This window comes from Haplochromis burtoni, unplaced genomic scaffold (genome assembly GCF_018398535.1).
Source record: "Haplochromis burtoni strain Fernald_Lab_line unplaced genomic scaffold, NCSU_Asbu1 Contig_108, whole genome shotgun sequence".
Lineage (NCBI taxonomy): Eukaryota > Metazoa > Chordata > Actinopteri > Cichliformes > Cichlidae > Haplochromis > Haplochromis burtoni.
In genome coordinates, this window is record NW_024582469.1 from 1,122,806 (window position 1) to 1,147,106 (window position 24,301).

Below are 24,301 nucleotides of genomic sequence, written 5' to 3' on the forward strand. Positions count from 1 at the left end.
TACAAGTGTAGCTGCAGGCTGAATCGCATCCTGCTTAAACTTCAAAACAAGCTGTTATTGCTCAGTGGACTGTACTTAACTACCTGTTAGCTTACATTGCCATGAATCACACAGTGAAAGAGTGCTCCCGAGAAAGCAGAAAGTAAAAAAGGACACAGACAGAGCAGTATGTGGTAATTGTCTTTATTTAAGCCAAGGTCTTTAATCCCCAGCAACATGTAGTTCCCCTCTGCAGTTAAAGATAATCCTTTTTTTTTAAAGAGCAGAAGGTTTGACTCTTATGCAACACTTCACAAAACAATCATATATGCAGGTTTAGTTGCAAATGGGACTTGGGGACAAGGTTATTGAATTAAGACTTAATTAAGTTATGCATCATAAGCAAGGGGCAAGCTCCACGGCTAGAAAGAAAAAGAGCATTTCCTGTATATGCTGGGTCGTAAAAAGGGACATTAAAATGGTAAAATTTGCAACATTAAAAACAAAAACAGATATAAAGAGAAGGTGACAGGGACAGGCCATGTAAACACGATGTTTATTTCATTGGCAGTAATGGAACTCGCAGTGAAATAAACCTACATACAGTCAAGACTCAAACAGAACACCTTTAAGTATTCAGAAGACACAGAAGTGTAGTCGCAGCAGGGAAGTCACTGATTCCAGCGGATTCAAAGAAACATGTCTTCAAAGTACTCATCAAACTCTTCCTCCCTGAAGAGACACAACAAGCAAAACACAGAAATGTAAGTTCCTGTCATGCATGATACTGACACAAACTGTTAGATGCTTCTTATGGGGGGACCCCAGCATAACTCGGTCAGTGTCAGTTCTCTATACAGCATAAAATGATGTTGACAACACTGATCCAGAACACAAACAAATACACAGTGAGGGGCAGAAGCAAGAGAGACTGAACATTTTTTTAAACAAAGCAAACAGACCTGAAATGCACTTAAGTTACTCACTATCGCTTTCTTGACTGAAAGTAGAACCCAATCTATACGAATGTCAGATTTGTAAGAGGCAGGTCTTTATGTTCTCCCTGACGTTATTTTGTAATAACATCAATAATATTCATTACACGGATTATAAAACCCAAACTAGCACAGCCAATATTTCGAGTAATAAGCCATTTGCTGCCAGTGAAATGGCTCAGAAGCATTACCATCATTATCCTATCAAAGCTCGGTGGAAGTTGACATAAACGTGTTCAAGATTTTGTGAGCAGCTTTACGCAGTGTGTGCAAGCAGCTCTCATAGTGCTATGTAGACAGCAGTAACCCATGTAACTGTGACAAACGGGAAGCTTAAAACGAGCACTAACTGTTAGCCTCACCTCGACTTTTCCTCCACTGCAGGGGCAGGTCCTCGCCAGTGGTCGCCTTCTGATTGGTCCTCTGGCTCATCCCCAGCGTCAGAGTCTAGTAGGAGAGTTTCAGAGAGCAGTCAGTTGCACTCACAGCAAAGAAAAACTGGGTCAACCGGTAACCTTTGCACCTTTGGACACTGGTGCCACCGGGCCCTCTGACCACCAGTAGGCAACGGGTGAAGTGTCTTGCCCAAGGACACAACGACCGAGACTGTCCGAGCCGGGGCTCGAACCGGCAACCTTCCGATTACAAGGCAAACTCCCAACTCTTGAGCCACGATCACCTCTTTAGGTCTTTAAATAGAGAAAGACCTCAATTAGAGGAGTGGATGGAGTGTTTTGACCCAAATCACCTCCACCATGCGCATAACACACCCACTGAAACCCTTTATTAATATAAATATAAAGAGTTGATGTTTTCCTTTAATTTGTCACTCATATAGCCTCTGATCAACCAGTGAATGTTTAGGAAGTAAACTCTAAACCCTGCAGAAAAAAAATAGTTCTTCTTCAAGAACGTGGCCTATTTCCTCCTTCACAAATTTATTCAGAAACAAGTTTTGGCAGGTTGTAGTAGACAAATATGTTATCAGCATAAGCCACTAATTATGTGATGCTATACTGGGCCAAAGCAGCATATTTTTCCATTCATTTTCCCTGGCATTAATATAAAGTTTCTAGGGCACAAAGTGCTTCCCTGATATTAAAAATCTCTCCCCCCTCTTTGAAAGTGCTGCTTATACATTGCACTAAATACCAGAGTCGGAAATTTAATCTTCTCCAACCTTATACAATTGCTTTGAGCATGTGTGACGCAGAAAGAAAGCATAAGAGTTTTTGTGTATGGACCTGCATGTGGAACTCAGTGACATAACCTCAGAGTGTACACCTCCACCTACCAACACATTTATCCAGCCAGACCTTGGCTGAACAAACAGAACAGGGACAAGGGGGCAAAGTCATACCTCACTTCATGCTGTTTCCAGTAAAGTTAAAAAAACAAACAAGAAAAAGAAAAAAGAAAGAAAGAACGGAGACAAAAAGCATGCTGAGAAAAACACGGATCTGCTATCTGTTACAACATTAACTACAGGAATTATGGGAGTGTCAGGGTGCTTTCACTGCAGAAGTTTGGAGGAGAGTTTCAGTTCAGCGCTCAGATGAAGGAGATCATAAACTCAGATTCCAACATTGAAGAGCTATTTGACATTTGAAAATTTGGAAAAAATTAAAAGATATGTAAGATAGGTGACCTATCATAATGTCAAAATGGCAAATTTCACCTAAAGGTTTAGGGATCTGTGCATCCCTACATCTTTTTAAAAATGCGTTTGTGGGTCTGTGTGCATCAGGCCATCGTGACATTACCTTTATCCGAGTTTTGCAATTCCTCTGAGCTGCTGGAAGAGGTGGAGCGATCTATAGAGAAACACAGAGAGGCAACGATCAGAGTCACAGCTACCGGCCTTTGCTGACCTTAATGAACACTTTAAAAATACTACGTGCATGACTTGCCACACTGTTGGCCCCACAGTGGAGAGACACCCTTCAACTGTGTTATGAGCGTTAACATTGCACATTCTGTCCACCAGAGGGCACTCTGCATGCAATTTCCCTGCTGGCAACACATTTTGCATAATTGCTAAAAACATAAACCTGACTCCTATAGCACCACCTATGGGTGCAGTACTTCCAGTTTAATGTGGTGGGGGAGGATAAACTGTATGTTTTCAGTTATGAATGTTTTTGCTGCACAAACAATTTAGTGAAAGAGGAAAAAACAGAACAAATAATAGCAGTTTTAAAGCTTGGAGCTCTTGTAATAAAATAAGATGAGATCAAATGGAAATTATGGCAACAACAAAAAAAACTAAATGTCAAACACAAAAGAAAAGTTGGTATTACATAATTTCGAAGAACATAATGCAAACAAGGTTGCTCCCAAGGGTATTTTTTTCATCCTATTACTGTTCTAAAGGAACGTTTATTTAGAAAGAAGAGCAGAGGAGTTTTACCTCGGTGCTTCTTGTGTTTGTGCTTCTTCGAATGTGACGACGATCTCTTTTTCTTCTTTGCTTTTGCTTTCGCTGGCTTCTGGTTCTGATCCAAGAGCATTTCAGTCTTTGGTTTTGCTTTCACCTCCTTCCTCCTGAACAGAATCACAAATTGACCAAACCGTCAGCCAAGTCACTGTTTCAAATGCTATTACGTGAAACCCTTCGTGTGGGTTGAATGGCACATCCAAAACACGAGTAAACTGCGGCTTTAATGAAAACATCTAATACAAGACTTCCAGCCATCCTTCAGCGGCTAAAGCGACGCTATAATGCACACAGCTGCTTCCAGATTCAAAAAACTGTGATAAAATCATGACACGCTGGTAAGGTCAGACAGGAGATATGAATCATGTTTTGAATTCTAAACCTCTGCAAGCAACAAAACAACACGTGCTGACTGTCCATGGTGACCTGGCCTACTTTTAGCAGACGAGCGCACTCTCAGAAATCAGTCTTCACGGGCAAACAGAGCTACATGTTCATGTAAAAGGCGAAGTGAAAGTCGGCTTACTTGTGATGGTAGTTGAGTTTGAAAGAACATTCAGGGCAAAGTCCTAGAACAGAAACAACACGACATATTCACATCTATTGGCTCTAAAAATAGATCCAGTGTTACTCCTGCGATTGTTATTATAGTGACAGTGTCAGGGTGCTTCTGTGTGAATGCTCACACTTTTTGTAACTACTAGTGGTTGAAAATGATGCTTCTATAGAAGATACAGTAACTGCAGCATCACCCCGGTGTACACTTAGAAAATGTTCAGCCTGATTCATATGCAGTGCTGAGTCTTCAAAAGTCTTGAGTCACCCTTCATTTCTTTATATTTGGCATCCAAGAAGCTTCCATTTCCAGAGGAACGTTTGTTTTTTTTCAAGCAATTTAACACTGAACTCTGAATAATTCCCATGTGGGAAAAGTCACCTCACCCAACCAATGGACCAATATTAGTACCTATACATGACACACAGCTTTATCAAAGGACAGATTTAAAATTGTTAAATATGTGTCCCGTCGCAAAAACACATAACTAATTGTCATTTCCTTAGTCGAATTGATGAAAAAAAGCAAAAATGACACAATTTGATCAAAGCTAACACCGTTCAAGACGCAGTAACTTGAGCCTGGGTTCGAATCTGACCTGTGGCCCTTTGCTGCGTGTCTTCCCTCCTCTGTCTCCACCATCGCTATCTAATAAAAAAATGTTAAGAGTCATTAAGTAGTAATATTTTTGCTGGAAGCTATTAGCTTAAACCTTGGCATATCCCAGCATGTTATGCAATGTGTCCTTAAAAAAAAATTCGATCAAACTGGACAAAAGGAAAGGGATGATCTGGACAGAGAACAGAACAAAAACAGCCAACATCTGAAGAAGAGCCTTGAGTGTCCTTCAAGAAGCCTGGAGAACTATTCGTGAAGACTACTTAAAGAAAAGAGAAGAAAGCCTGAATAAGAGAGTTCAGGCTGTGTTGAAGAATAAAGGTGGTCACACCAAATATTGACTTTCAAGCTTGTTAGAACTGTACAAACTCTCTCTTTTTTGCACATTTTTAATAGATCTATGGACCCATTTTCCTCGCTACATATAAAGAAAATAGCGGTGGCTCAAGATTTTTGCTCAGCAGTATATAACAGTATTGCGCACATACAAAGAGAATGCTGTGTATAAACTACAGAGAAGAAAGCACGAAAGAACCCGGTGGAGCTCATGTTTTTCTCCCAAAACACAAAAAAAAGATTCCTAATAACTCTGCTCATGAACCAATGCATCATCATCCTTATGGATCATATTTGTCCAGTAAAGCTGAGGCACTGGGGTTGCCAAATCACGTTTCATTACTGTTTAAACAATAGGGACTGTCTAAAGAATGAATTTTAATTTGGCACAAAGTGGGATTCATTTTTTTTTGTGAGGAGAAAGAACCTGGACGTGACCTGTAAGACCAGCTTGTTAAAAGAGTCTTTCATTTCCTGCTTAACTGACTCCTCCAACTACAGTAATTATTTTCAGCAGTATAATAACCTGAAGGGGGATCATTATGACTAAGGTCATAGATAGGGACCATTTGCTGGGCCACAGCCACGCCTTTTCCAAAAAATGAGGCTATAAAATAAGGAGATAATTCTCTTCTTTTTTTCCTTACTGAGTTTGACCAGTGCGTTTCTCTTCTCCCCGTGTTCAACGTAGGCAAAATTCACCTCCCAGCTTTTGAGGCCTTCCTCCTTCTCGCAGCGCTTGTTTCCACACTGGAACTGACCTGGAACGTGAAGAAGCTCACATGTACAAATCTGAATATTTCACATGTTTACACTCATGCCCGCTTTTTTCTGTAAGCTCTCTTGTTAACACCAATACATGAAGCAAAGAAATGCATTTTTAATTGATATAATTACTGAGTGAGGGCTCGAACGAACTGCAGGCAACTTATGATGAATGTTTGTGTGAAATTCAAACCTTTACACTAGAAAAGCGAACAGAATAAGAAGGATGTGTTTTAGTAGTGACACAGACTAAGAATCTCCAAAAAGATTCTGTCAGGCAACCTTCAAACCCTGCTGCTCACTTTTACCCACCGCAGTCTATCTCTACACCCCTTCCTCCTTATCCCCTTTCTCCTTCTCATCTCCCTTTCTTCCCCTCGTCTCATCCCTTCAGGCCTCCCTCCAGCCGCTGTACAGGCTGCCTGTTATCCCCAGAGGAGCTTAAGGTGGCATTGATCTGGTCTCCGGGGTTCCTCCAGATTGCAGCAGAGGGAGCGAATGCGTCAGAGCCATCCAGTCTTGGCACGAATTCCTAACTCCGTGAAAGGAAAGTGATGCCTGCCCTCACCTGGAAAGGATTGCGACTCTGTAAACATTCAGGTGAGATGACGCAGGGCTCGTGGACTCGGGCCACTTTGAGCCGTAGGGCGGACTCTCTCTTCACGTGCTGTATGAGATTAAGATCCAGTGACGTCAGCTTAGAAGAAGACACTTCTGGCTACGGTTCAAATGAGGTTTACTTGAGTTTATGTGTCAGGGGAAGACACTGTACTTACGAAAGAGACCCGTGAAAGAATCCAACAATTTCCAGTCAAAAACACAAATATCAACTCCTCGGTGATGTCACAGAGAACGTCAGGATGTCACTAAAAGTATTTATATTACTTGAAAATGTCAGCATATCCTGTTCCTGTGACCTCAATGACGATCACGATGCCTATGAAAAAAAATGATTTTCTTATCTGTTGTTAAAGCCGGACGTAACATGTGTAAAGAAAGTCTCTGAAAGGTTCTGCTTTGCATATTAAAAATAAAGAAGCGCCCTTGAACATCATTCTGATTCCCCTTGCTCCCTTTGAGAAGCAGCTCAGTGTAAAACAGAGAAGAATGTGATTTATTCGAAGGTTACAACATGGAGCGTTCGAATGTGTGGAGCCCTCCAGCTACACACAAATGTGACCCTGGGAGAGTGGAGCCAATATAAATCTGTTTCCAGGCAATTTCTTTGACAAATAAATGTCAAAAACTAAATACAATCAAGGCCAGGAAGTAGTTTGTCAACGTATTTCTGATAGTTTTCAGTCCCTAGGCCCAGAAATTTCACACTTGAAACCTTACAACAAGTCCCTGGTACTGTATTTGGAAAACTGGTTTAAAACAAAAAACTGGGATGCAGAGAGAATTGCTGCTTTATAAAACAAGTTTCATACACAGTGATGGAGTGGTGGCCTGACCGGGGTGGCACACCGCTTCTTTTTACCCAAAGCCAACTGCGGTAAGCTTTTAAAAAAAAAACTGACGGATGGATGCGAGCTATATCGGATTTTCTGGTGAAAGAAAAGAAGGATTTCAACTGTTGAGAGGTGCCAGGTATTTTTTTTTACACATCAGGTGAGCCTCACGTGCCACATGAAAGAGAAAAAGAAAAAAGCTGATGAATCCAGTTAGGAGAGGAAACTCCGGTCCTCCTACGTCATTGGTTAATAATGCCACCAGCCAGTGACCCGAGATCAAGACGGATAATTACCACAGGACAGATGGGTGCACGATTAACACTGACTTAATGATGTCAAAGGGAGTGACCTAAACTAGCGTGCATTCACTTTTTATTCACTCTTGGATAACTGCCAAGTCCACACGATGATGCGAAATGACACATTTGTCTGGGTTTTTTCCCCCTTCTATCAAAGGGATTGCTATCAGACCGGACGTGCCGCGCTGGGTTAGACAAAAAAGATCCAATTCACTTTCATGTGAAGCTACAACAAGGGAGCCAATTAACTTAGATTAGCACCGTGTGGAACTTCTGGAAACACACATTAGCAGAGCTGCACACAGAACCACACCTTAGTCTTGCTGTTCATTTTTCCCTGTGGTCACTAGCGGTGCTGCAGTAAAAAATAAAAAAAATAATTCATTAAAAATCCCCTGCAGCCAGAAAAGGACTCTGGCCAAAGACCACTATTATGAAAAACTATTTACAGGACACAACCAACCGAGCACAAACATGGACAGTTTTGCTCTTCTTATAAGGGCTTGGCAGGCATCCAGCTGAGCGAAGTCACTGAACACACTTAAAAGTCTAACACATCAATCCCATAAAAACTTTTTTCCTAAAATCACAAATACCAATGCTTGTAGTTTGTTTTCTTTTACTTTTTAATTAGTAAGATGAAGGGATTTTGATTTTCTATGGACAGAATTTCTAGGCGCAGCCAGGTTGCGGAGCGTCTCTGCGTTTGTGGGCTCAGGATCTCATCTCTGTGTTTTGTGGACTATCTGGCTATGTTGGCTTCATGAGAAGGTGGCGTGAAACTCGCAGCGGAACGGTTCGAGGTCACTTGTGAGGACAGTGGGAATGAGAATTAGCACCTCCAAGTGTGACGCCAGATAAAGGTGGAGTGCCCACTCTGGGTCTGGACGAATTGGTGCCCCAAGCGGAGGAGTTGTTCCCAAGCGAGGTGAGGGTGGAGCGGGAGATTGACAGACGGACTGGTGTGGTGCCAGCAGTGATGCGGGCGCTGTAGCAGTCGCTCGTGGTGAAAACAGCGACGCTGTCGATTTACTGGTTGAGCTATGTTCACACCCTCACCTATGGCTACGAGCTCTGGGTAGTGACCAAAAGAATGAGATCGAGTAATTGGCTTTAAAGGGCGGCTGAGTTCTCCCTTAGAAATAAGGTAAGGAGCTCAGTCATTCGGCAAAGGTTTGGAGTAGAGCCGGTACTTCTCATTATTAAATGGAGCCAGTCGAGGTCGTTTGGCATCTTGGACGCCTCCTAGGCGAGGGCACACCTAGGACATGCTCTCTCGGCTGGCTTGGGAACACCTTTGTGTCCCCCCCACCCAGATGAGCTGGAGGATGTTAGCAGAGAGAGAGAGAGAGGCTGCTTAGACTGCTACTCCTAAGAGGCAGCAAACAGACTGATGAATACAGATGAAGAGATGCTGGCAGGCGGACTTTATTGCCATAAGACAAACAGACAGAGAGATGATACACGTCAACTCCTGTTTCTTAGGGTCAGGGCTGTAAGCAAAAGCAAATACGCAAGTTTCCCATAATGCTGACCTGTTTGTTTAATATCACAATCATCACAAAGCTGCTTGTCACATGCAACAGCTTCTACTGCTGCACAGTGAGCTGACTCTGTTCAAAGGTACATGGACTGTACTGTACTCTTAAATAACTCAAAATGACCCTTCAGATCATTTAGTGACTGAAAAGCCTGTGAGGATGCAGACTTCAGGTGGTCACTGTGAGTGTCTGCATCCGCTGTTGTTTTTCAGCTAAATCTTGATACTCACCAGGACTCTAACCTTGCCTATTCCCAAAGTGAAATGCCTTCAATAAAAGTGCAGCCTGTGGAAAATATATGGTTCCCTCAGGCAGACTTTTCAAATATTGGAAATGTAACTAGGAATCAGATGGATGCTTCTCTGACCACCCACTCCCACCTCTGATGCTTGATCAGGTTTAGCCTGCTTTTTGTTTTTATGGGGTCTGTCTTCCACAATGACTTTGAGTTCAGTGCTCAGACTAAATAGCATTACAAAGTACTATGAAAGCATTCTATACTCTATCTGCACAAGAATATCTGTGTTACATCTATGTGTCCCTCTTTAAAACACAGAGAAATATTCAAATTTTGACATTTGTAGGGTGCACTCTGACACTCACACTTTGAAACAATAGGAATGGAGACAGTGACACTGGCCGCTGTTAGACTGGGAAACTCTGAAAGCTTTGAGCACTGTCGGATAATGAGCTTCCACTTCTCACACTTAAAATACACTCAGTTACTTCTCTGGAGCTGATGTATTTTGTCTGGCAAATGAGAGCCCAGCAGGATATACTTACTACGTGCAAAGCCTGCCTAGAACACAGGCCGAGCCGAAGGAATCATTTAAAGCAACAGAAACGATCTCACCCCTTAAATTAAATTGGCTTGTCACTTTTGTTTTATTTAAATTGAAAGGAAACCACCAGGATGTAGGATAGTATATAACATTATTTGAATTTGCTCATTTAAGGGTGGAGTAGTTGCTTTATATGAACCTGACAACAACAAATAAATGTAGATGGAGCAGAGGCAGGATCAAACGTTTAGATAAGCAAACAGTAGAAAATCCAGGACAGAGCAAAATGAAATAAGTAAAAATGTGACACCAAACAATGAAAAGCCAAAAAAAGGAAACTGATTATCATATCAACTAAATCAGCATGTCATGGCACCCTTTTTGCGACCGTAAAATAATTAAATCAACCAATCTGTGGTTGCCTGGTAACTGCACTGAATTTTTTTCACTGCAAGTTGCTGCAGTGATCAGTTGGTCGCCCACAGTTTGAGCCTGCAACACCCACAGCGTGTGGTCGACAGCTTTCAAACGCAAAACAGTTGCATAGGTTGCCAGTTGGGAGGCAACTTGTCTCAAAACAGTTGCAGACTGACTGCGACTGATTGTGACTCTCTGTGACAGATTGGTGAAGGTTTGCAAATAATCTCATTTACAAACGGACACAGATTGACCCCAGCTGATTATTGGCAATGTGCGCCAGTGAGAACAGCTTTACAGTAGTTGACTTGACTTAGCAGATCCCAGCAGTAATTTTAATTTGATATTATATAACACTTGTGGAGGAATTTCTGGCTAAACTCTGAATGTTAGAAACATCAATTTCTGTGTCTGAACAGCAGATTTTTGCAATACAACACAGTTCATTGCCCTATTATCATAAAGAGATTGGGGTCAAGTTAGCAATTGCATGCAATCAATTGCAAACTAATAACATCTTAATGTGGTTTTAACACCAGTGATTGCAAGCAGTCGCAGACCTGGCCCTAATTTTGTTTTGCCAGTCTTCAACCACTCATTGAAGTGTGACAGTAGTATAATGCTAAAAGTGGCTTCACATTTCGGCTACCAGTGGCATTTATTCCAAGGCAGCAGAAGCTGGGTCAAACCTAACTCCTGCTGTGTCAGTGTGTACCCTGACAGGAGGCCCACCTACAACAACCTAGCCTCAGCTATTTTGTTTATGTTTTTATTCTTGAACTTTAAAGTAACTGTCTTCTGATTGGCTGCCCCGCATATTTAAAAATGAACAGCAAGTGGTTCATGCTTGTGTGTTTGCAGTCAAGAGCACGAAAAAAGAAGATGTTCATAGCAGTCTCGACTCATTTTCTGAAACTTTGCTCATTGTTTATATGAATATGTCCCTATTGCAATGGTATCCATATCTATCTCATAGGCAGAGGGTGAATACATGTCCATGTGCCCTCCATGGAAAGCCACAGTCCACAGTTATACTCGCTTGTATGCAACCAAGTATAACTCTAGAAGTTTTCATGCTACTCTCCCAAATACAAATGACAACTTCTGTTTAGAAAAAAAAAGAAAACCAAGAAAGTACCTTTAAGATCTGTTAATATGAGACATTTGTAGCTTTCTGTTATATTCAACTACAGGAATTCATGTGGAACTTTCAGAAGTATAAAGGCACCGAGATGAGAAAAAGAAAGTTATCAGCAAGGACTAGAAGTACATCTCATTCTTCAAAAAAATCGGCAGCAAGATTCCAGTGGGAGGATAACCTGTGATCCCCCCCAAAAAGAAGAGAGAATGAAACCTTTTGGTACTGTGCACTCCTTGATCCAATATAACACTATAGCAATGAAAAGAAAGGTCAGTGTTCTTCGTGATCCAACCTTATTGGATGGAGACTAGTCAGCATTATCCACCAGCATGATCTGAGGTGCACAGAAAGCAGCGATGATAAGGGGATGGTTTCCAAAAAAGGTATTCGTGCCAGAGCAAAAGTAAAAAGTGGCCATCGGAGGTGGTACAAGATCAGTTTAATTGACGGGAAGCAGTACTACACACGAGCTCGGACTAGCAACACTTAGTCCAAGTGGAACTGCTGGTAATTGAACAATAAATCAAAAACATTCACGTTGATGACTCGCCAACAGATTGTTGCCAAGATTCAAGTGTCTGTGATTGATGACACCCTATATCAGCTTACAAATCAAATCAAACTCATGTTACACTCAATCCATGACAAAGACTTGCACCAGTGTATTCTTCACGTCTGAACGGGGGCGTCAGGCCCAACTTACAGAATTTATTTAGTATTGATCTCACTGGAGAGGGTTTAGAGTCCCATGCTCTAAACAGTACTTAAGGAGCATGTCTCTAGTAATTATTAATGTCCACAAATCACAGCTGAGGCAGCTAAAGTGCAGTGCATCTGACCTAATCTAATCCCACTTCCTGTAGAGTACTGCTACATGGCTTGAACTGTCAGAGTCCAAGATTACACTGTCTTAATCCGGAACAACATATTGGTTTAGTCAGCTTTCCCAGACACGCTGTTTGTGTGTTTGTGAGGTTGTACTGGTATAAACATAATTATAATAATAATTTAAATGTTAAATGACTCTGCATATGTGTATGTGTGTATATGAGATTGTGTATGTGTGTGAAGCTCACTTTATTAATGAGCTGTCAAGGCAGGCTCCCTTGCTGAGCAGCAGCTATTGTCCTTCCAGGTAAACTTATAAATACCACTGTCACACAAACGCAGCGGTAGACAGAGAGGTGTTGTACTAATCCTGAGCAATAATAGCAACAGTAATCATGGAACCACTGCCAAACCATCAAGCTAGTCCAGCGCTATCAGAAAGCTACAGTGTTGGGTATCAATGGACAGATTAATCCGCGGCTGCTTAAGATGGGAAGCCACAAGCAAACACGGAAAGAAAATTCAGATGAAAGGTCAAATCGTTTAAAGATTTATGACGCCATTCTGGAGAGCCATAAAGTCAAACCAAATTGCAGCAGGCAGATTTTTTTAAAGAGCCTGACATGTGGAGAGACTCCTGAAGGGAAGCACCAATCATAGGTGATGTACTGCTGTGTGAGTTGTCTTTATCTCTGTCTCCATCTAGTGGAGAAGGATGTGAGGTGTGGGTGAGAAAGCTATAATCCCACTTCACTATGGTTCACTGAGGTTCACTAAAATGTGAATTTAGAGCATCACTGCAAGCAAAAACGTCACAAATAGTGATTAAAATATCTCCAACACCTCCCTGAATCCGGACTTTATGTCAGCATTACATAGAATATTATGTAATAAGGATTCGGTTCCAGCCTCTTGATTAAATCGGATCTCTTTGCTCAACAAGTATGCTTTTTACTGCAATTTAAGATCACTTCTCCCCTTAGGGGTCGTCACAGCAGATCATCTTCCTCCCTTCACCCTATCACCACCACCGCCCTGCATATCCTACATGCTGCCTTTCCTGTCTTCCTCCCCTCACTCAACCAGTCGTGGCAGATGGCTTCCCCTCCCTCAGCCTGGTTCTGCTGGAGGTTTCTTCCTGTTAAGCGGGAGTTTTTCCCGTCCCACTGTCGCCTTGCTCAAAGGGGGTAGTCTGATTACTGGGGTTTATTATTAACCCTTTAGGACCTACATATGTGGGTTATTTAGACCAAAATACTCAATTTTGCTCTACAAGGGCCTGATATCCACTTACGAGGACATTATACTGCTACTGTTCTATCAAAATTTTAAATGAATATCCTCATATGTGGCTCTTATTTTTCTTAAAAACAAAAATAAGGTAAAAAAAAAAAATCTGGTAATTCTTTGTTTTTACACTCATCGGGCCCCAATCAGCCCAAATACCAAAGAGAAATTAAAAATGCATGACGTGGAAGAGTTTGGGTCTTAGGAGGCTAATATTGCGTATTACTGTATTATTGTAGGGTCTTTACCTTACAATATAAAGTGCCTAATTTCTAATCTTGTCCATCCTGATCACTCCCATTTAAAAATATAAGCATCTCCAGCTTGGCTTCTTTCTACCTTTTGTTCTTCCTTCTGTCACAAATCACCCCTGACACTCGTCTCCACCCACTCCACCCTGTGAGCTCTGCATTATTTTGGATGGTTGACCCCAGGTATTTTATTCTACCTTCACTACCTTTGCTCCTTGCAGCATGACTGTTGCACCCGTCCCCTTTTCTCACACACACACACACACACACACACACACACACACACACACACACACACACACACACACACACACACACACACACCCCTACCCCTACTCTGTGTTGCTTCAACTGACTTGCATCCCTCCTCTCCCCGCAGCATACCTCCACCTCTCCAGGCTGTTTTCCAGCTTATTCTCTTCCTTATTCTCACTATGAATCAAATGCAAGTGCTCGACACAGCAACATTAGCAGGACCATGCAAGCATATAACAGGTGTATGCCATACCTTTTCCAGAGACGACTTCATTCTCTGTCCGCCATCGAAATCCAAACTGTTGGGCACAGATTTTTTTAAATGAGCATAAATGAGCAAAATCATATACACGAAACCAACTAAAGCATCAGATCCATTTCCATCCATATAGCTTGCAAGCCATAGCTGTGTTGTTCCCACCTTTTAATGCTTATTAGTTTTCGAAGGCAGTTGGATCAGAAAAACAACTGAGAATATAAGGACTGCATATATTTGTGTTTATTCACCCATGCACTCTTATTATTAAATGCTGTGCATGCACATTAACTTGTTAATGTAAACACATCTATAGTAAGTGGTGTCCTTTTGACCCCACGTATTGCAACTCGCCCTTTATATTTTTATTCGTAGGCGTTTTAGAATAACTAGTGAATAAATCAAGTGCACAACCTTTTAGTGTTTAGCGGCTTGGACTTTTTAAATTGAAATGTTTCAATTTACCTACAGTGCCTCCGATAAACATAGATAATTCCAGGTATTGTGTATTGTGCGCCATGTCGGAGGTGTAAGCGTAAAAGAGATGTGTGCACAGACACAGAAAACTCATCAGCACAAATGCAGGAGATACTGAGTTGGGCCACACGTGTGCCACTTTTCATCAGTTTTAAACATTGGCCTCGCTCCAAAAAGGCTCAGCGATCACTGGAGACAGAGCAGAGCGCCAGAACACATCATACCCCCAACTTCAGGCTAAAATGGGCTCGCTATTATGGAGATTAGTGAGACTTAGGTAATATTAACCTTTACACATGGCAACACTGCAGGGATAATTAGTGTAATCTTTTTTGGAATACTGGAGCAGGTCCTTGTAACGCTGATTGCTGAGGTATCTACGGGCACTGTAATGTTATCTTATAGCACATGTAGGTGCGTTAGTGATAAATCGATTTCTAGGATTTAGAAATTGGTTCATAATTTTTGTAGTTTTGACTCCGTATATCACCAGAGTGGATTTGAAATCAAACAATCGAGATGCGACTGATCTGTGGACTTATTTTAATTGACAAAAAATAACATTAACCTATCAGGGGGACAGTAGAAAGTTTAGGAGTAGTGGACAGCTGAGCAACACTAAAAAGCCTGAAAGACCCACAGAAGATGGCTTTGACAGTGCTTCACAGTACAAATGGATAATGACCCAAAGTATGGTGCAAAAGCACCCTGAGAGTTTCATCTGATCTCAACTCAATGCAGCATGTTTTTCAGTTTAATGAAGATAAAGCTGAACGCAGAGAGACTCACAAACAAGCAGCAAACCGTGGAGGCTACAGTAAAATCCTGGGAGAGCATCTCAAGAATAGAAACAGCATTTGGTGAGATCAGTGGGTTCTAGGCTTCAGGCAGTCATGGACTCTAAAGGAGTTTCGTCCAAGTATTAAAAACAATATTTATATTTAAAATGATGTCACTTTGTCCAATTAATTTTGATCCTCCGAATATGAGAGACTCTGCATAAAAGAAATGAAAACATTTGTGTAAAAGCCTCCGAATTAAAGCTGAAGTCGGCACTTCCATCACATCTTGAGTGTTTGATTTAAAGGCAACTGCTGTGACGTTCAGAGGAAAGCCTCTGTCTCTCCAACAGATTCTGAACCTAACTGTGCAAGCAGTCACAACATTGTGAACCTGGAGATGTGTCCTGATCCTTTCCCTGTTTTACCTTCTGTTTACTTTGATTTTAACTGGCTGCTTGGTTAGATTTTGGGGAAAATAATGGCCCAAGTGTGTAACTAAGGCATGTTATAGGGGGCTAAACTTGAGACCTCAGTAATAAGGACGGGCTCACTTATTAGTAATTAAACTTTAGTACAAAAACCACAAGCATTACCTTTTGGTAATAACTCACACATGTAGTTTACTACAGTATAGTAAATGTCATGTGTGCTTAAGTTGTCAGACTGTAATTATAATCCATTCGTTGATATAATGCAATAAATAAAACTACACAAGTAACATGAATATTACTCATGATTAGCTAACATTAGCATTCACTTTATATCAACTTTATACTAAAGTTTATTTAACTATAAATGTATAATTTATTAAGAATGGTATCATGAAGTGCTACCTTCATTTGAACTGTAATTTAAGGTTTTAATTCCTGCACCTTGTGTGAAACTGCCTTTTTTTATATGACAATTTTTAAATGCTTTCAAATATTCAAAAATGCTACCATATCATACAGAAACTGCTTTACATAAGCTGTATTACTGTTTAAAAATTGGTGAGAAATCAATTATATTTCCATTCCTCTCACCTTGTTTTCCTTGTATCTGCTGAGGTCAGCTATGCAGTATTCTTTAAACAGCTTGTCATAATACTTTTTGGCCAATTCTTTCTCCCTGCCACAGAAAAAAACCCCACAAGCAACTAAGAAAATCAGCACACACATCATTAACTAACTTCTAATGTAACGTATAGACTTTTCAGAAGAGAACTGAACAGGTAAAAAACTAATTCATTATTACTGATGCCACTAAGTTGATCACCATGTCATGTCCTCCTCGTCCTCATCCCTCCAGAGGAAACGATGGTTTTCACGCAGCACGTCTAGATCTGTTTTGTCCTTGGCTCTACGGGGAATAAATGTAAAATGACAACGTTTATGAGCGCGCATAAACCGAAAAACAACTTCTGCAACTATCAATTTTAATGAAATGATTAACTGGATTGCAGTGATGTATAGACATATTGTCATTATTTTGCCTGGAGTGACAGAAGCTTACTGTTCCCCAGAGTTGACTGTGAGTAAGATTACTCACGCTGAGCGCTTGAAGTCAACCATCTGTCCCCCGTAGTACAGTATGTAATCACCGACAAACTTCTTGTGCCGCTCAAACTGGAGACATCTGCTTAAGGTCATTCTGTTGTTCAATGTTAACTTTTGCAACTGTAAACAGCCTAAAATTTCCCACCGCATCACATTTTAATATCTTAAAAAGTTACGTTTCATCAGCCTCTTCGTCGTCTACTCACAGCCGAAAGAAATGATAAATTGAGAAAGGATACGGCGTTCATGGATATCAGATGGGCTCGTCTGTTCCGGGCTTCTTCTCTAAACAAAACAAAAAAATATATAAATATAAATGATGCATTTTTAATCAAAAAAAGACAAAAAAACAAAACAAGATCATGTGTGATAGCTTGCAAAGAAAAAACAATCCACTGAGAGCATTTAATCAGATTGGCCCATAAGAAGTGACATTAACTGTAGTGTGCATAGGTAAAATGCGAGCAGCTAAAAGCTATTAGCACTTCTTCGATCTGCCATTAGTCACCATACCTGTCCACTTCATTTGAGTGCAAGCTGCGGTGAGCCACCTTAGAGTGGCGACCTTTCTGAAACGGCTTCTGTAAGATTTCCTCCTCATGTTTCCTGTAGAAGGTACACATAATAGCAGAAAGCTTGTGAAAAAAATGGATTAAAAACACTTGTGTTTATTCATATTATCATCTGTACAATCCCATCTCATTTGGTCAGCACAGATACAGTACCAGGAGTTCAGTTGAGCCAAATGTGAATAAAGCGAAAAAGTATCATTGAGCCTAAATAATTCTGTAGCCTTCATTTGACCTTTTAAGGCCTCTCTGTGAGGACTCTCCCTGTCCATCTTCATCACTGAAGTCAGAGTCATAACCGCCGCCCCCGTGAACCTGAGGAAACACAGGAAGTGATTTGTGAATCATATCTGATGATTTGTGAATCATCCACACACTTTCTGGCAAAATTAGGCATATTAGTTAAAAAATGCATGCGTACGCTTGTACTGTACATCCTAACTGTGAGACATGTATTGCAACTTGTGACACAAATAGGGTAATGACTGATCTTAGAGTAAACATGACACTATGTATTAACATCTGCTGCACACATATACACACACACATATATATAAAACCATTAAAGTATGCATTTCTGAATGAGGGAGGGCATTTTTGCATATTTCCTCTGATCAGTGCTTTCTCTGTCTGAAACAAAACAGACCCCATCAGTTTAAGTCAACTTTCTTTTGATTGTTGATAAAGAATGGGTTCAAACAGCAGGTGGACTGAGCTCCTATGTGCTTAAATTAACCATATTATAGATGGCTCCTCACTTTCACACCATAGAGACCCAAAGGTGGGGGAAAAAACATAAAACAGAAACTCGGCTGCAGCAGTCTCACCTCATTCTTTCAAACATTAATCATGTTTAATACTGTAAGGGTATAAATATAACAGAAAATAAAGAAAACAGGAAGCATAACAGGTCAGGTTTAAGTTAACTAGAACATATTCTATGCCTTTATAGTTTGATCCAGGTCAATTTTGTCTCAGGCCAAGCATTCCTTCATAATAAGTGTCTACAAGATTCCTGTCTGACATGAATAAACAGAGAGTAGGAGAGAGATTTTATTGTTAGGTTTTTAGGTATTCACAACACTGTTTTTTTGGAGAAAAGCATCTATTATCACATAATTGTCCGATATACTTAAGACATGAAAACATAAAAACTAGAATGATCCCATTCTATTTTATTCCACAAGTGCCGGCCTCCAAATTTAGTGGGAACACAGACAGTTCTCATGTCTCATGAATGTTTCGAGCTTCCATAAAATCATCTCTTCATTTATTTAACCCAGACTGGTTGATCTAAAAGTCCATCTTAATGGATATGGGATGAATTTGACCCAGTGTCTCGCCCCAAAAGTGATTGTCTGCTGAAAAAAATAATATCCGGTTGGCCTGTAATCTGTCAAACATGTCTGCATAGCTCGATGATATCAAGTCATTTCTACCCAGAAAACACATTCCTGTCACAAGTAGAAGCTGCAATCAATATTTGGAAATGTAAATTTTATATAGCCTTTATTTATCCATGTGAAAAGTTTCCTTGACATTAAAAATGTCTTTGTCAAGAAAGATCCTGCCTTGGGTGTAGCAATAAAAGTGCAACAAATATAACAAAATACCTCTATAGAGACATTTAAAGTGGCCAGAACGGTCTGTATTGATAATAATGTTGAACAAAAGGTTGGTACAATAATGCAGAGTCATAAAAAATACTTTCAAAACAGGTCATTTCTTTATGTTATATGTAACCCCTTCAGAAATCTATTTGGCTGAAGCCTATTTATCAATATAAGCAACGATATTACCCATAGAACACACCCAGAAATCGGAAATCACATTTTAATGATGTAAAAAAAAAATGTTTTTGTGTAATTTATCTCTCAAAGTCACCAAATGTCTGGCTAAAAGAAGACAAATGGAGTAACTGCTACAACGAGAGACTATAGCTTTCCCTCACTCGGTGTGGCAGAGCAAGTGCTCAATGATGGATGAAATAGTGAATAAAGTGAGATATTTTGGAGGTCCCGTCATCAGAAACGAGCTATGACACTGTAGCAGGTGCACGGCGACTCTGACTGCTGTGAATTTCACGCAGGCACGCGCTTTAGCTCGTGCTTTGACCGCTTTGGACCTGTCACGCGCCACAGACACCGCTCATCCCTGACTGTGACCAGTCCAGGAGTCAGGAACCAACACGGCGTTAGTAGGCAGCACCGACACACGTATCTGTGAGGGGGATAACTGGCTGCTAACAACTACGCGAACACGTCCTCACAGCCTTGTTTGCAAAAGAAGAGACGCGACTATATCGCATGTATAAAAGTTTACCTTCACAAGATCATCCATGGCTTCTTTTTTTCCTCCCTATGAACTGCCGCTGACTGTTTACAAAATGTAATCGCCATGTGATGACGTAGGAAGTAAGTCGCGATATGATGACGCAGACTTACACGAATTATATTTAGAAGAATCTGAGAAAAATCAAGAAATAAGTCCAAGAATAATTTATCATTTCCTTTTTTTCTATGATTTTAAAGCTTACATTGGTTTGTAGTCAATAACGAGGCTCTAAAGTCTAATTCTGTGTAAGTGTAATTGGCTGATAACAGTTTCTTTAATCGGGCATCTAATTCTTTTCTAATTTATCAATTTGTCCATCACCCAATTTATCTAATTAGCCATTTATCAGGGGGCAAGTCAGCGTCACCAGGTGAGATGAATAATCTATTGGGGATGAAAAGGGGTGCAGTACAACATCGAGCATCGACATTCATTTTAGAACAAATGGCCCAGTTACACGGATCAACCGGCAATTGATTCATATCGTTCACTTCCGCTGAGTGACACTGGAGGATGTATTTGAATTGTGGACGGAAAATAAAGAGGGCATTGTACTGTGTGAATGTTTTGAGTTTAATTCGGACTCGGGGTTATGAGTCAGTCCGGGAACAAAAATGCAGTGTTCCCTGACTTCCCATGTAACCCACCGAACCCATCAAAGGACCTCATCCAGGAAAGAAACGGCACAGCTCTCGTCATTTATTACTGAAAAAATATGTCGTCCTATTAGCTATTTAAACACACATAGGCGTACTCATCCAGTTGGATAAACAACACAAAAGGCTTTTTGCATACATGTCAGGCAAACAGTCTGTTTTAATAAGGATTTAAAACGAGTTTAAAAACCACGCAATCCAAACGGATGGAAATTTTTATTTGAAAATATTTTATTCATGAAATCCTATGATATGTTTCCCCGTGTATGCTATTCCACGACATTCATTTTAATGAACATAATATAAAATACTGCTCTACATTTTTCCCCCCTGTGTAATGATAGTCTGGAGATCAGACTTTACCAGCCATTTCTTATGCACAAATATCTGATTGAGTAGTCTTTTTGATGTATATTTAACCGTATATTTTCACATTTAATGTCATTATTATGCCAGAGAAGGGAAGAAAAGAGGCAGCATTTGAATGAGTGGGGCAGGTGCATTTGCACAGAGCGCCTCATGAATAGCTGCTCCCCCATTAGCCATGCACGGCTCTGAAGCGCGCATAAATAATAGCTGGCACCGCTGATAAAAAAAAAAAGCGCACCTTGGGGCCTCTCTCCCCCTCTCCCCCCCTCCATCTCTCTTTCTTTCTTTCTTCCACTCGCTTTCTCTCTCTAAGGGCATCTTCTTCTTCTTTTTTTCTGTTTTTTTCTTTTAGCAAAGCATTTAGGCTACGGGACAACTCCAAAAAGCCAGATTTTTACCCTTGCCTTTTACTTAGGCACGACAAAAATCTGAGATGTTTTCTGCTATTATGTCCCATCTGCCCCGCATTTGTAATCCTGCCCCTTGCAGAACAAATCCACTGGACTGGTGCCTTCCTATTGAGACGCTAGAAGCATAGAAGACAGCCTCAGAGCGCTCTATCATTAAGAGCAAACAAGACAGAGGACCTCGGCTTTTAAAAGCAAAACGAGAAAACAATCTGAAAGCGTCAAGTTCATATTTCCCGATTTGCTTTACAGATTTTGCTTGTAAGTTGCATGTTCGTGAGTGGAAGTACTCGGCTCGGGACAGAAGGAATGGGATACCCGAGCAGAGCAGTGAGGGAATGGAGAAGACGGAAAGGATGGACGCTCTTGGTTTGGGTCGTTGTTGTCAGCTTGGCTTTAGCTGACGGACGGAGAGTGAGGCAGCCCAGATGCCCCCACGGATGCACCTGCACAAAAGATAATGCCCTATGTGAGAGTGTCCGATCTGTGCCCCACACTTTCCCATCCGACGTCGTTTCACTGTAAGTGATGCTGCATGAAGTGGTGAAGTGTCAGAAAGCTTATTAGATTCTATGTCATATTTCCACTTTGATTTGTTTCTCCTTTTAATCAGATCTTTTGTCAAGTCTGGATTTAATGAAATTACTGGAGGAAGCTTTGCGCACACACCTACCCTACACCTGCTGTGAGTAATAGCTTTTAATCTATCTATTTATCTATGTATCTATCAATTTATGTATCTGTCAATCTGTCTGCCTATTTATTTATCTGTCTATTTATAATTTATGTCTGCCTGTCTGTCTCACTGCTTCCTTGATTTAAAAGTAAGGTTGTGTCTTAACAGGCAACTTGCACACAGGCTTAGATTCAGCTTTAAAGGGGGAATTCTCTGTAATGGTGTCTGGATTATGCAATAGACCACATGGCTAGAGCAACTAACAGCAAGAGGAACAGTGTGTGTGTGTGTGCGTATCAGGGTGGCTGAGATAAACAATGAGCATGTTCTCTTATTCTCCTGAAGAATTCAGCCCTAATCTGTAGTCAAATAACAGGCGTGCACATGAGTGTTCACCTTCTCCTAACAGTGCTGTTGATTAATGGCCTTCATTATTTAGTATCTTGACAGGACTTGAGTCTATTGAGCAAATGCGTTCTTGCAAATCTGCAAATTAACAGCAAGGTCAGACTTAACTGTACTCTACGCCACACATAATAACATGCTGTCAAGCGTCAGTCTAGCTTTCCTGGCACCGGTTCCTTCATTCTCTCAGATGACGGTGAAGTCGAGGCTAAATGTGCACGAAGCCTCAAACGTAGGAGGACGTAGCATCACGCATCTGAAGACCGAGCTCGTGACTGTTAGGAGAGAGGTAACTGAAGATGAGTGAATAAGTGGACTGCCTCATCTGTTATTTTTCCCTGCAAAGGTGACTTGAAGCATCTTAACCTCCATTAAGGCATGCTTGATCAGTGCCACTGTTTTGTAGTCTGCATTAGCCAATTGTCAGGGTAACTGGCTTCCTCATTTTAAAGACTTTAACATCTTAGGATTGTAATATTTCAACCTTGACATAATAATAAATAACACTGATGGTACTGTTCAATATTTAAAAGAAAAGAGCCGCTCTGTACAGTAACCAAATGCCAGCTTAATAATAAACGAAAACCTTTTAAGATTTTTAATAATCTGGTGGAGATGAGGTGTACAATATGTTGCCGATGGACACGATTCTTATGTTAGTTATTTAAAAAGTGACTCAAAAACAAGTGGGGGGGGGTAAGAATCTTGATTCTTTGCCATTTCTTATGAGAAATATGTAGGAGTGAGTGGTTGTTTCTCTGTTTAATCTGAGTCATTCATTGACCACATACACAGTGGGTAGAAGTGGTGAATGAGTGTTGTCTATTACAGTATCCCAGTCCCCCATCCAATTTCTCTGCTTTTTGCAATAGACTTACTGCCATTGACATTACATAAACATCCATGACCTTTTCTTATTGTGCACAGCCCACACAAATCAATATCTTGTTGAAGTTCATCTCAGTTAAGTTGTGAAACACAAACAACCAGCTGTTAAGAAAAATCTATGTACAGTTGCTTTAAATATGGCAATTTGCATTAGTCTAAACGCTTCCATCCTTTATATTTTGCTTCCAAAGAACCAGACTTTATCTATATAATATCTTTAGAATTTTTAAAGTGGTCTTCATCGACAGTTTTCCAGGCTTTCCGAAGACCTTTCAAAAGTTTACGTTGGAGATTGGCTGCTTTTTCACTCATTTTCATTCCAGTCATTCTACCTGAGCCTTTTCAGAGGAATGTTTCTTTTGTTGTTGAGCTACTTTTAAATTTCATTTTTAGGCACTGTTATACTAGCCTTCCACAAAGGTGCATAATTTGTTTCCTGTGGACACACTTTGTAAAGGACACACTGCACAGTGTGCCAAGATCTGACAGAACCTGAAAAATGCATCTGGCCCTTTAGTTGATCCGTCTACTGTTCACTGAAGCCTCATCAGAAATGTCATGGAAGGGCGGCTGTCAAGAGCATTTCATAGGGAAACAGAAAAAGATTCAGGTATGCCAAATTACACAAGAAATGAACTGAAAAACCGCAGCGATCCGTGTTACGGAGTGATGAATCTAAATTTGAAATGTTTCATTCATCTCTATTCATGTATGGAGGAGGTCAGGAGAGAGGTGCAACAGTGAGTGTTTGAAACTGTCTGTAAAAGACTGTCATATTAGCCATTTCTTATGAGAAATATTATCTCATATAATGTCATATTATTGCATTTCAGCCAGCGGTGTTGTCAAAAATCTATTGAAGTATGAATGCAGAAAAGTGATATCAAATTTTGATGTTATTCTTATGAGAGCTATCTATCTATCTATCTATCTATCTATCTATCTATCTATCTATCTATCTATCTATCTATCTATCTATCTATCTATCTATCTATCTATCTATCTA

At 40.6% G+C, this 24,301-nt stretch overlaps 2 protein-coding genes across 2 annotated transcripts in view; one reads left to right on the forward strand and one right to left on the reverse strand.

The window, feature by feature from the left end:
• Positions 1-171: 171 nt before the first annotated feature.
• fra10ac1 (FRA10A associated CGG repeat 1) lies at positions 172-19,973 on the reverse strand. Its single transcript, XM_005928147.2, has 14 exons — positions 19,883-19,973; positions 17,796-17,875; positions 17,505-17,597; positions 17,231-17,276; positions 16,984-17,060; positions 16,711-16,794; positions 16,479-16,563; positions 14,195-14,240; positions 5,569-5,682; positions 3,938-3,980; positions 3,385-3,518; positions 2,738-2,788; positions 1,337-1,421; positions 172-711 (listed from the first exon to the last, which is right to left on the reverse strand). The coding sequence occupies exons 1-14, from the start codon at positions 19,898-19,900 to the stop codon at positions 669-671; spliced, it is 999 nt and encodes a 332-aa protein (XP_005928209.1). The 5' UTR covers positions 19,901-19,973; the 3' UTR covers positions 172-668.
• A 1,229-nt stretch (positions 19,974-21,202) lies between these two features.
• The window catches only part of lgi1b (leucine-rich, glioma inactivated 1b), a 15,833-nt gene continuing 12,734 nt past the window's right edge, over positions 21,203-24,301 (forward strand). Inside the window, exons 1-2 of the mRNA XM_005928146.3 lie at positions 21,203-21,847; positions 21,940-22,011. Coding sequence (XP_005928208.1) covers positions 21,597-21,847; positions 21,940-22,011 — 323 coding nt within the window. The 5' untranslated portion in view covers positions 21,203-21,596. The remainder of the gene's footprint in view (positions 21,848-21,939; positions 22,012-24,301) is intronic.

Excerpts from the sequence above, each read along its gene's own strand:
- fra10ac1 (XM_005928147.2), bottom strand. Across the intron at positions 1,422-2,737 it reads ATTGCAAAACTCGGATAAAG|ACTCTGACGCTGGGGATGAG; the intron begins GTAATGTCACGA and ends CTCTCCTACTAG. Across the intron at positions 712-1,336 it reads GCAGTGGAGGAAAAGTCGAG|GGAGGAAGAGTTTGATGAGT; the intron begins GTGAGGCTAACA and ends GTGTCTCTTCAG.